At 35.7% G+C, this 13,542-nt stretch overlaps 1 protein-coding gene across 1 annotated transcript in view; it reads left to right on the forward strand.

Moving 5' to 3' along the window:
- lrp1bb (low density lipoprotein receptor-related protein 1Bb) overlaps positions 1-13,542 on the forward strand; it is a gene marked incomplete at its 5' end in the record, with an annotated part of 288,040 nt that overhangs the window by 241,040 nt on the left and 33,458 nt on the right. Inside the window, 10 exons of the mRNA XM_079427014.1 lie at positions 2,207-2,388; positions 2,578-2,777; positions 3,095-3,283; positions 4,129-4,277; positions 4,392-4,485; positions 6,562-6,678; positions 6,946-7,065; positions 8,302-8,421; positions 11,595-11,711; positions 13,187-13,293. Coding sequence (XP_079283140.1) covers positions 2,207-2,388; positions 2,578-2,777; positions 3,095-3,283; positions 4,129-4,277; positions 4,392-4,485; positions 6,562-6,678; positions 6,946-7,065; positions 8,302-8,421; positions 11,595-11,711; positions 13,187-13,293 — 1,395 coding nt within the window. The remainder of the gene's footprint in view (positions 1-2,206; positions 2,389-2,577; positions 2,778-3,094; positions 3,284-4,128; positions 4,278-4,391; positions 4,486-6,561; positions 6,679-6,945; positions 7,066-8,301; positions 8,422-11,594; positions 11,712-13,186; positions 13,294-13,542) is intronic.

The raw sequence follows: 13,542 nt of genomic DNA on the forward strand, positions 1-13,542 counted from the left end.
CTCAGAAAAAAGGTTGTCACTGGGGCAGCAAGTATCTAATCTCTCTAGTTAAATTACTTAGATGTGGGATGTATGACCAAAAATGTTTCCATAACTTAAGTAATCAAAATATTTAATAGAAGTAATTTTCTACCACAGTAAGGAATGCCATCATATTTCTTAATATGTTATTGTTGCATGATTGGATGACATTAAACTCACATCAGACTATTTGATACTTTTCACTTAAGACAACCAATCATATCTTTATTAATTCTTTCTGTGAATTGTTTTCTCTTGCTTAAAACAAAATCTAAATTCCTCAGTTATCTTAATTACTCCACTATGAGCATGACCGTCAGACCTTTCACCTGCAGCATTCAGTCTAATTTTTATTTATACATTGAGAATTGCTTACTATTGCTTTGAACTAAACCACACCAATATATGAACGATACAACTAATATTTAAATCTGTTTATTGCCTTTGAACGCTCAGATATGTGCGCGAGTCACTGCTGCACATATACTGTATATATGTATGTATGTATAACTTAATGTACAGTATGTATGTATGTTGCCTGTGAGAATCTCCCCAAGTCAGATGTACTGCATTAAAGCATTGTATAACGATCGTTTATTGCAAATAATTTATCGGAAACAAGATCATTATGAATAGGGAATAGAGCTACAGATGTTTTTCGATGCTGAAGGTATAGCCCTCATATTTATTACCACATAATCAGTATTTTTTTTTTACAGACTTCAGATGCATTATTTTGCACAATTGATAAACGGAAGCGAGGAGCAAGCTACAAGACAGCCTCTAGCAACAAATGTTTGGATTCTGGGAACAGTACGCTATCGGTTTGATCACTGTAATGTAATGAGTAACACTTGCACTGGAGCACGTTTGGCATGATGCCTCGGGCAGTGCCTTTGGTGTGGTTCAATAAGGGAATTTGTCCATTAATATATAATGGGCCAAAGTTGATATGCTATATGGCCTCATTAGTTAGCATGCTGAACCACTCTATTTGACTGTCAGTTACTGTATATTTTGTCTAAAATCTGTGTAGGTAGTAGGACACTTGCCATAACTAAAACCTTCCAATCTAAAAGATGATTTTGGATATCATTTACACATATATAAATTCCAGCTATTCTGGGAATCATTCGTCATGTGATTTTGTGATGTATTGAAATGTTGAAATTTTCGATGAGTTAGCCTTCATTTCCACACAAGGCGATCCTTCAAATCAGAGCTTGACTAGATCACTAGAATACCAGAATGTCTTTCTTTCCCACTCGGAATATTAATGTTTCCTCTTATCCTCATCTGGAGACACTTTCCTGATTGGGGAAATGTTCCTCAATCATTGACATTTCAGAGAATTTTTCAAGCTCAGCTTTGCTGAAATTACTGCTGAAGGGGTGGTCTTGTCAATTGGCACAGCTACAGCCGCCCTGTCAGATGATGATGATGATAGAGAAGATCTCAAAGGTTGTCATGTTTTGAAGTGACAGCCTATGTTGGGACAGCAAAGTTGGTGTTTTATCAGCATGCAATGCCATATTAGCTTCAGACACTATACCAAACAAATAGATTAACTAATTTAAAGGAATTCTTTATTCACTCATTCTGGACCTGAATGACTTGTTTTCTTATGTTGAACTAGGGTGACCATACGGGCCGTTTTCTATGCAGTTACAGTGAATGGAGACTGAGGCTTTTGTGAACCAGATCATTCTGATCCATGAATGAATCATTTCACAAATTCAGCAAAATGAAGTCATTCATTGTGAATGAATCATTCTTTTGATTTGCATCTTTTCAGTGAATCACTATCCAGTTCATATAGGTCAGAATGATTCGTTCATAATTGATCTGGTTCTCAAGTCCAACTCACTGACTCTAAATGATTACATTTCAGCCTGTTCCTCAAACAAAGCTGACTTCAGAGGGCAAAAACAGCATGGTACATTATATGGACTACTTTTATGGTGATTTGTTTTGAAGCTTGAAAACACAACGAGCAACGAGTCCTTGATTACAGAATTTGTACTTTTGTGTTCTGCCGACAATTGAGTGCATAATGACAGAATTTTTGGCTGAACTATTACTTTAATGACCTGTTTTTCCATTATCCTACTTGCTCATTAAAGTAATATTATGTGATAAGATTATAGTGACTGATCTAAATTAAAATCTAAATTTGCTTTATTAGATTGTTCACCGAACAGCTGTGCCAAGTGCGCTTGCTGTGGACTGGATTGGGAAGAACTTGTACTGGTGCGACGTGGAGAGAAAGACGCTGGAAGTGTCCAAATCTAACGGTCTATACCCCACTGTCTTAGTAAACTCTGGCCTGAAGAACCCAACGGACTTGGCTCTGGATGCTCAAACCGGGTACAAATGCTTCCTTTTCAAATTTGCACAGTATCCTTTCTACTTCAGCACCATCAATCCAGGGAGACTTTATTTTGTCACAAGAAAAAGAATGAATGCATAGACCTCCAGAACAATGAGAATAGCTAATCTCAGCTTGAAACAACTGTGATGAGAGTTCATGAATGAGGGTCACACTCTGTTCCTCAGGTATGTGTTCTGGATTGACTGCTGTGAAAACCCTCACGTCGGTCGAGTTGGCATGGACGGCCAAGGCCAGAGCGTTATTGTGAACAAAGAAATCTACAGCCCCTCAGCTCTAACCATTGACTTCACAAACAAGAGAATCTACTGGGCTGATGATAATCACATCTTTTTTGCCAACATGGACGGTTCTCAGAGGCACCGGGGTACTAAATGAGTCGTAATTTTGTTCTGTTTTTTTTTTTCATGTATTGGATTAGAGGACCATAACAAGGCAGCAATTGGATAAAAGAAACCGCAATAAAGCCTTTCAACAGTATTATAATGCAAGGTCAAAATCATATGTGTGTGGAATATACAAAAAAAAATAACATTAAAGATCTGTCATTGTACTTACAGTACATTCACAAAAGTTAGACTAAAGTACAGTAAATTTGAAAGTTGTTGGATAATGACTAAATCACTTATGAATGCAGTAATGCAACTTTAATGATGGTACATGGTATAATACTCTCTACCTCAGTTCCTCACGACCACATCCAGGGTGTGATGGGGCTCACGCTGTTTGAAGACTTCATTTATTGGACTGACGGCAAGTCCAAATCTCTCCGTCGAGCTCATAAGACCACCGGTGCTAATGCTGTCGAGCTCCTGAATTCATGGCAAGCCATTAAGTCTGTCATTGTCTACCACCCACTGCGCCAGCCTGAAGGTAGAGACTGTTTCAAATAAATATTGTATTCATTTTACACTTGTTTGTCCAAAAATGAAAATGCTGTCGTTATTTACTCACTCTTACACGGCTCTTGCCATTTATAGAGACTTAAATATTGGATATATGTGCATGTGCTCCATACAACAATTTATAATATAATTGAATGTTATTTAATATACTCATATATATATATATATATATATATATATATATATATATATATATATATATATATATATATATATATATATATATATATATATATATATATATATATATATATATATATATATATAATATATTTATATTATACTGAATATTATTTAAATATTATTTAAAAAGTTTGGGTCAGTAAGTTTTGTTTTGTTTAAGAGAAAAAAAACTTTTTTTCTGTTTTAATATGTATTTTATTACGGATCTATTTAATATATCCTTCAGAAACAATTCTAGTATGTGATTTGGTGCTCAAAAAACATTCCTTATATTCTGTGTTGATAATAGTTGTGTTGCAATTTTGTGGTAACTGATATATTTTCTTTCAGTATTCTATTATGATAAATATAAATTAAAAAAGAAATTAAAATTATAAATCATTTATAGCATTATAAATTTCTTTACTGTCACTTACGATCAATTAAATGTGGCCTTGCTAAATGAAAGTTGTTGTTTTTTTTTTGAATGGTATGAATGTAGTCTATATTATATTATATTACATTATATTATATGTTCTATGGACACTTTTGCAGGACTTTTATGATGTTTTATTAGCCTTTTTTAGATTTTATACAATATGGCAAGAGCTGCATAAATATTCACAAGCCATTTCTGTCCCCTTTTTCCAGTCCCCAAACACCAGTGTCAAGTGGCCAATGGAGGCTGTAGCCACTTGTGCTTACTCTCTCCTGGTGGAGGTCACAAGTGCGCCTGCCCGACTAACTTCTACTTGGCTGCCGATAACAAGACGTGCCTGTCCAACTGCACAGCCAGCCAGGTCTGTATGCCAAAGTGATGATTCCATGTCATTAGTCGGAACTGCAATGATTGTTCCAGTTTGTGTTACCCATAACTGATTGACCTTTTTCAATGCGGTGGACTTGTTTTGCAGTTCCGCTGTGGAACGGATGAGTGCATCCCATTCTGGTGGAAATGCGATACGGTAGATGACTGCGGTGATGGGTCTGATGAGCCTGCGGATTGTCGTGAGTGCTTAGCTTCCAATGTTACCCAGCCTACATTGCCTGCACTGTTGTTTTTGTTTGGAACCGTTTATAATATCCATGCGGTGTCGTGACCAGGGGTTTTAAGAACTATTCAAAAAGTGTGTGGGGCACATTCTAAATCTCATCAGCCTCTCTTTACAAGTATGACTCTGTTTTATATGCCAAGTTGCTACGGTTACATGCACATGAGACTGGTTTTAAAGTGAATCTTTCAAGAAATGTCAGCAGTATTGTGTTTTTATCATACAGATATAATAGGAAGGCCTTGTCACAACTCTGATTATAAAAAATCTGTTTTTTGCCAGACAACTTTGCTTTTCTTTTGTTGTTCACGGTAGATGGCTCCCTGTAAGCTGCTCAGCACTCTAACTTGGGTCAAGAATATTGATTTAATTATGTGATGTTCTGATTTGCTGAAAGGCAAGACTAGAAGATGAGCACAAGCCATGTTGGATTACAGTTTATCGTTTGCGTGTTCGTTCTAAACAACTGCTTGGCAGAAGCTTCTACTTGGTCTTAAAGTCAGCATGAAATGAATTCTGTTTTTTAAATGCTTTTTATTGTTTTTATCTTATTGTGAACGTCGTCCATGCATATATATTAATTTATTTACTCACTTTTTAGTTTTTTACCTTTACGTTTTGACTTTGAAGTCAGAATGTCATACCTCATTGTTTTGGTGAAATTTCAGATTTCACTAGTGATATACAGTATTTCTCCAATCATTTTGTCCATATAAACCTTGCCTCTTTCTTACAAGTGACTGCAAACTCATTTGAATTTGATGCATATTTTTTTCCTGTTTGAGTGCAAACTCCTCTGAAACGGCGAGCCTGTAGAATGTGCAACAGCGCCACATATTTACTTTGAATGTGAGGCACTCACATTTATTTAATTAAATCACAGACTTGAAGTTTTGTAATCACATTACGCTGTATCGCTACATCTGTTTTTCCATCCACAAATGTAAGCGTAAAATGATAATTTAAGATATTTAAGAATAATTATGACTTAAATTTCACAAAACTGAATTTTTCCCACAGGAACACTTTTATTCACAAATTGGCTCCTAAATACATCTTACAGTTTGCATGGTAACACTTTAGTACAGGGACCAATTCTCACTATTAAGTTGCTTATTACCATGCCTAGTGTTAACATATTGGCTGTTTATTAGTACCATATTCTACATCCCTAATCCTACCAAATACCTAAAACTAACAACTACCTTACTAACTATTAATTATGAGTTTTTAGGCAAATTAGGAGTTTATTGAGGCAAAGGCATTAATAGCGAGAATTGGACCTTAAAATAAAGTGTGACTGTTTGCACACATCTATTTACTAATCGGGAATGCGAGTGAAGCACTTGCACTGTCATCCAATCAACAACCGATGGACAAAACCAAATCCTTACCTTTGAACTTTTTTTCCAATAATCTGTTTCACCTAGATATGCATCACAGTGTGGAAGAAAAAAATTTGTTGGTACTTCGATTACATTGCAGCTTTAAAGTCATTGTTTTACGCAGCCAACGACAGTATCACAATGCAGCGTAGCAAAATTAAATGCAGTGGTTATATAAGTGGAGAAGGGCAAATTTTGTCATTTCTAAAACTCCCATTCCCACCAGTTAAAATGGGCCCTGATATTACCACATGCCAGTGCTGTTACAAACAGTATAAAGATACACTAGTTCACAGCTTCACGGTAGACTGACCTTTAAGTCGTGCAAAAGGAGGAACCTTCGCTCTTTCATTTTTGTTTCCTAGTGAGCTTGTTTTTAGATTCACTTTGCAGCTTGGTGATTCACTTGAGCAGTACAAACAGAAAATGACAGGCTGCCAATAGCTGCTGTTAATAGGTGGAACCTCTGTTGTTCGCTAAAGGGCAGGGGGCATTAAATATCGTAGAAGTGCTTTTAGATAAATAATGGAACGTGGGTTGACTCGCCCATTTCAGGCAACCTCACACAGCTCAGGTTTTAAAACACACACCTATGTGCAAATTACTTTGAGTCCTCCGGACTTCACTTTTAATCATAATTTTTGCAGCGGAATTCAAATGCCAGCCTGGGCGTTTTCAGTGTGGCACTGGCCTTTGTGCCTTACCTCCCTTCATCTGCGATGGAGAGAATGACTGCGGGGACAACTCAGATGAGGCCAACTGTGGTGAGCAGAATAATACATATGAAAGCTGTTCTTAAATGCCATGTTCTTATCGATAGATCCGTTGCTTTTTCTCTCTGTGTGAGGCTATCGGGACTCCCTTGTAATAACTAATATTGTTTCTGCAATCATCTCAGGTTTATTCTTATTGCATCCCATCTCTTCAGAAGCAACCAAATTCAGCTGGAATATGGATGACCGTGCTGCATTGATCCAGCTCGATGGTGTATCTAACGGTTTTCTCACTGTATCGTCTCCCCCCATTTGCAGATACATACATCTGTCTGTCGGGCCAGTTCAAATGCACCCGAAAGCAGAAGTGTATACCATTAAATCTTCGCTGCAATGGACAGGACGACTGTGGGGATGGCGAGGACGAGACAGACTGCCGTAAGCTATGCCATGACACTTTCTGCTCCCTCCATTAACCACTGACAATAATGGGCCTCATTCTTGTAAACTAAAAGGTGTTGTGACAGAAGCGTTCGAACTCTGCCAAATTTTGCTTTTCCCCTGTGAATTTAATGATCCAGACTGACAGATCTCAAATGTGGCTTTTATCCCACCAAACGAGTTGGCTGGTTTGGGAGCTAAAAGGATGGCCAGGTGCTTATTAGGTATTCTGAAAGAAAAAAACAAAACCTTTCCTGGGAAAGGTAGCAATACTTGTCAGTGAGTCAGTAAAAATGTTTTTAAGCTTTTTTTCAAACTCACACTAAATTTTACTGCACAGTGTGTTACAGACATTTATTTTTTTTTTCATATTTGATTTTTCTTTTTCTTTCTGATCCATCGTGGACATTTTCACCACATCTCATTTGGAAATGACTGCTGTGGAAATAAAGTTTTAATTTATATATATATATATATATATATATATATATATAATGGCAGACATTTTGTCTCGCTAAGGTTAATTTTATTTTATGAATCCAAAATATGGTAAGATAATGTATTATTGAGCATAATTGCATACAGATTTAAAGACAATGAAAATCCAGTTCTAAAAAAACAACTAGATTTTTCTTTTACCTTTAGTTTTCACCTTTTTCATATTTCATCTCAAGAGTACATAACTTCACTGTGGAACTTTTTGGTCAAGGTCACAAATGAGGGAACTGGGGTAGTTTGTGTAAGCCATAAATATTTTAATATAATAAACATTTAAATGGTTTACATGTGTTTTAGCCTTTGTGAGCCTAATGTAATTTATTATTTGTGACTATTTTTATTTTTTAATTCCAAGGCATTTTAATTTGACCTTTATACAACATAAAGCAGATCTTTTAGTCATAGTAAAAAAAAAAGAATAAAATAACCTCTGCAACATAAAATTACTTGTAGCTGAAGAAATGCCATATATCACTCCCCATCATCTTATGACCAGCTTTGACTAACAGTTCTAGGCTGTCATTTCCTCCATTCTTGGACGGTAATTGCAGAAGACCTTGTCACATTGTAAAGAAAGTGACAATGTCACATATATACGTCCTTTATTGAATCATATGTATGACCTTTACAAGTACCAAAAGTTTTGAATGTTTTTTTTTTCCCTCAAACTCTTACAATAGCTTTTCACTGGCCTTATAAATAACCTGCTATTTTCTGTCTGCCCTAATGTTCCAGCTGAAAGCACATGTTCTCCAGACCAGTTCCAGTGCAAGGCCACCATGCATTGCATCTCAAAGCTCTGGGTGTGCGATGAAGACCCAGACTGTGCTGACGGCTCTGACGAGGCCAATTGCGGTGAGTGAGCCACAGTTATTATTCACAAATCAGAGCCTCGGTCAGCCACACGCACAGATGCGTCTGAAAGTCTGATTGGGGCTAATGTCAATTCTGTTTGCTCCCACAGTCTTCTCTCTCTCTGATGGAGTGAGGCCAGCTTTAATCATGAACCACTCAGCTTTTATTAGCTGTGGCTTGTAACAATTCCCCTGGGCCTGTTTTGTTGCCTGAATGCCTGATTTAGTTTGACAGTGGCACATCAGCGGTGGCCTCACATATTGCATTCTTCCTCAGCTATGTATTCCAGACATTTAAAGTGGCGATACACTGGCAAAACAATTTCTGAGGGTTCGCTAGGCATATTTTGCTTTGAGTATTTTTCTATATTCTGTATTGAACAAACAAGCTGTGTACCTCATTTTATTAGTACCACTGATTTGATCAATAATGAAAAAATTGCAATATACAGTAGAGGTTCACCTAAATGTCTCTATAAGCAGCTTCCTTCTATGACAGGATCCTTGTTGAATACTTGTTGAACTCCAGGCTGCATATAAATAACGTTCATCAAACAAAGCACGCAGGAGACTTCACTCACAGCCGATTTCAGCAGAGCTTCCCTTTAGCATGTAGCTAAGCTAAATACGTGATGTTCTAATAAACACAAAATGATATGCAGAGTTTTTTCTTACTTTTAATAAATACAAAAATTCTGAAGTTTGGGGTTGGTAAGATTTGTTGACATTTTGAAAGAAGTCTACATGTATTTGTAAAAAATATAGTAAAAAAAGTAATATTATTTCAATTTAAAATAATCTTTTTTTCTATTTTAATATGTTTTCAAATGTAATTTATTCCTGGGTTTTCAACAGCTAATCTTCCAGTCTTCAGTGATCCTTCAGAAATGATTCTGTTATGCTTTATGATATTATGTAGAAACAGTGATACATTTTTCATGATTATTTGATAAATACAGAGTTTATTTGAAATAGGTTTATTTATTTTTTAAACAAAGAAAGTCTTTATTGTCCTTTTTAATCAAGATATCTTAATGACCCCAAACTTTTATGCAGTAGTGTAGTCTTCAATATAAAATTCTCCATTTTCTATAAAATTTTACCTCAGTGTAATAAATTACTTGCAATTAGTTTAATAATTTCTGACCAGTCTTCAGAAAGCATGAAGGAAATATTAGTATTATTAAATTTATTTATTGTGTTTATTCATCTAGAATGTATTGAATTCAAGAAACGTCTCTTCCATCTACACTTGACCCTCTATCACTAGAACTCTTTATTCTATGTCTATATTGTCTACATAGTAGTCTATATTATCTATATTATCTGTCTATTATTTTCTTTTTATTTATTAAATAATAAAAAATAACATTGATTCTATTTCTTTTTCTATTCAACTTGTTTTCTTTTTAATTATTATAATAATTACTTGACCCTCTAACACTAGCTCTATCTATTCTATATTATATTCTCATCTAATTTTGTATTATTTTTATTTATTATATAAATAAAATGCTAAATGATTAAATGTAAATCATCACATTAAACATACAGTATACACTGTACACTTTCAAAAGCCTAACAGTAAGTTTTATGAAAGAGTAAAGATAAAAGTGCCTTTGGGAACATGCCTTAAATAGGCTGCCTACTGTTTGTGAGCAGCTCACTAAGTTTAGGATCAGAGCCATTGCCTTTTGAACCTCATTAATAATTCATCAGAAGATTCCCTTGACAAGAGGTCTAACTCTCAAATATTAGACGTATTAAAGATCTATACTGCACGCTGATGTTGTTGCTTTTTTACTCTCACATCATTGTAGAAAATCATTATTTATTTGCAGTGTGGACACAGCCTCTAAGTGGATGTCTTAAATGTAATTGTCCTCAATATATGGTGTATATATAGCACTGTGACATGTCCCAGCAGGGATGATGAGCATAGCTTTCCCATATCGGTCGACAAAAGAAATGAAATCAATAGCTTGGCTGTTGCAAGGGGAAAAATCACATTGTCGGAACTTGATTGAGAAAATTGTTTTGATTGCATTGGCTGAACATATCTGATGTTGTTATGGATTATCTCCAACTCAGGGAAAAATCCCCCAAATGAGTGACACATCAGTGGACCAGTAGAGGGGTCACTTTGTAATTGAGGTGTGACGGGCTCCTCTGGTGTCTCCATTGATTTTCCAGATGTGATGCACTTTATCTACATTGGCCTGCAAGTAATTATAGATCTATATCTTGCCAATTGATATGAAATGGTGGAATTCACATAACAGGCGAGCTTTATTGATACTTACCAGTTCACTTTTGGTCGTACTGGGAATTACAGTTATACGGAAATAAGTGGAAATTTGTGTACATGTTGTAAGATCAATGGATAAATGCTATCTTCACATGAATAGGCACTGTTTTATCTCAAAAGACTATATCTTATGCAGCGGCTTCAATGTTGTAACATTCATTAGTGTTTGACAGACAGTTTTTATTATTGTAACTAAGAATCATCTATCAAACAATAAGCAGTATTTTTTTTTTTCTCAGATGCCAGTATCTCTAGACGTTCCTTTGGATGCTTTCTATCATTACATGCCTGCACCACATTAGAGAATATTTAAACAAGAGTCTGTCAAGGGAGATATTCTAGGATGCTCTTTTATTATTTCTCACGAATGAAAACTGGCAAGTATTTGCAGTTTGCTTCTTTTAGCCTGTGTTCTTGGGAGGGGAAAAAACCTGTTACCAAAAGTATCCAGAGTTTTGGTCAGATGATGTGGTCCTCATACCTGTTCATTAACAATTTGTCTGGGTTCTAACACCTCAGAAAGTTAGTGGGTTATATAACAGAAACACTACACTCTGGAAAAAGGTAGAATGAGCTCCTTCAGAAATCTTCATCGTAGACGATTGTGCCCAGGTGACAAAGTGTTTGATGTTACGTGTCAAGTGTTCAGGTTATTGAGGATAGAAGCTATCGGCAGCACAGTCAGGTATCTCATCTTATGGTGCGTTAGCCTCTTGAGTGTGGGCATGTTTTGAACTTAGTGTCAGATCCGGACCCGGAACCCTGAGGAAATGATGATTACGTGTCGAAATGCGGTAGCACTGCATTAATATTCATGCACTTTTGAAGCCATTTTCAACTGTGTTTGTTTGTGTCTGATGAAAAAGATGAAAAGACTTGTGGACCTCATGAATTTCGCTGTGAGAATAACAACTGCATCCCGGACCACTGGAGATGTGACAGCCAGAATGACTGTGGAGACAACTCCGATGAGGAGCATTGCAGTGAGTCGCTCTCATCTCTCTGAGCACAAAGCTTTTTCCACACTCGTGTTTGTTCTAAATTGTTTTAACTGTCAAGAAACGTTGTGTGGGCTCTTCAGAGCTACTATTTGAAGATTTATTTTTGTCTGTTTGTATACCGTTTGTCTATTCGCTTCTGATCTTGCCCACATTGCCGCAAAGAAAGATCAACTATTTATGTGTGTTTTATGCCATGTCATTTTTACTTGTATTCCAAACCCATATGTTCTTTCCATACAACTGTTTGTAGTTATCGTGGTCTGTCAAACTACAAAAAAGAAAAAAACGGGAGAAAAAAAATCTATGCGATTTGACAGACCATGGTAACTAGAAACTGGAGGAAATTTCCGATATGTAAATGCTCTTTAATTTTTTTATTTTTTAAAAAGTTTTATTGAATTAAGTGAAAGATTACGTAATTAGTTCATTATTTTAATTAACATTTTTTTTTTTGTATTTTATATATTAGTTTTATATTATTTGTTGTTAATAGCTATTTATAAATATTAATACTATTAATGCTACTATTTTCGTTTATCATCATTATAGTATCATCATTGTAATATTATCATTGTTTCTTTGTTTTTTTTATAAATGAAATACTATATAATACAATGACGTTTTGCTGATGAAAAAAAACTAATTTTGGAAGAGAAAAAAAATGAAATGGCATTCAAATCCTGCAGATCTCCTCCAGTTTGCATTTGCAACAGTTTTAAGCAGCACAACCATTTTCAACATTGATAATAAGAAGAAATTATTTTTTGAGCACTAAATCAGCATATTAGAATGATTTCTGAAGGATCTTGTGACAATGAAGTACTGACTGCTGAAATTGTAATAATTATAAATTGTAATACTGCATAATTTTACTGTTATTACTGTATTTTGTCATCAAATAAATGTCTTGGTGAGCATACAAGACTTCTTTCAGAAACTCCAAATTTTTTAATAAAACTTTCAAGCTTTTAAAATTGTTAAAAAACACAAGCATATGGTTTGAAATGACAGGAGTCTGAGTAAATAATGAGCATGTTTAATGTCCAAAATGCCTTTGCTTTAATGGCCCTTTTTCGTACATTATGTTGTTAAATCAACAACCAATTTCAAACCGTTTATATTAACAGTTTTTCTAACCACCCAACATGTTTTTCCAGCCGTTACAGCCTGTGGACTCTCTTCGAAAACAGCCCTTTTAGACGTTCTAATTGCTGATTAGTCTGCAGATAGCTCCTTTTAAGTTATTGGCAAACTTTAAAGAACCTTGGTAACAGATGGTACAATGTCAATTCATGTCCAAGTGCGAGGCCACTTTAGTAGTTTTGATTTGCTCTTGCTGCCTCACCGCTGTCCTCTGCGAAGGTTTACTTCTGTGTTTTCAATGCAGACAGCTTCACAGGGCACGGTCAGGGTAGCTGTGCCGCTTTAGCTGTCTTATTCTGTTCTCCTCTCTGTAGAGCCGGTGACCTGTAATCATAAGGATTTTGCCTGCGCCAGTGGGGACTGTATCTCAGCACGGTTCCGTTGTGATGGTGACTATGACTGCGCTGATAATTCAGACGAGGTCAGTGAATGCTGGATGTCATTCGAGGACAGCATAGCAGTTGTCTTATATTCTCAGACATTCCCTTCGAGCCTTTTATCTCAAAGCTGTTTAATCGTAGTTTTCATACAACATTAGTCCTCATACTCTTATGGCTTCATCAGCAAGTCATGAAGACAGTGGATATTTTTTAAATGTGATTTACAAAACCTTCAATTCTGTCCTGACTGCCTCCCAGAGTATTAAAATGACAAGCCCGAAAATGATAAA

This window comes from Barbus barbus (genome assembly GCF_936440315.1).
Source record: "Barbus barbus genome assembly, chromosome: 10".
NCBI lineage: Eukaryota > Metazoa > Chordata > Actinopteri > Cypriniformes > Cyprinidae > Barbus > Barbus barbus.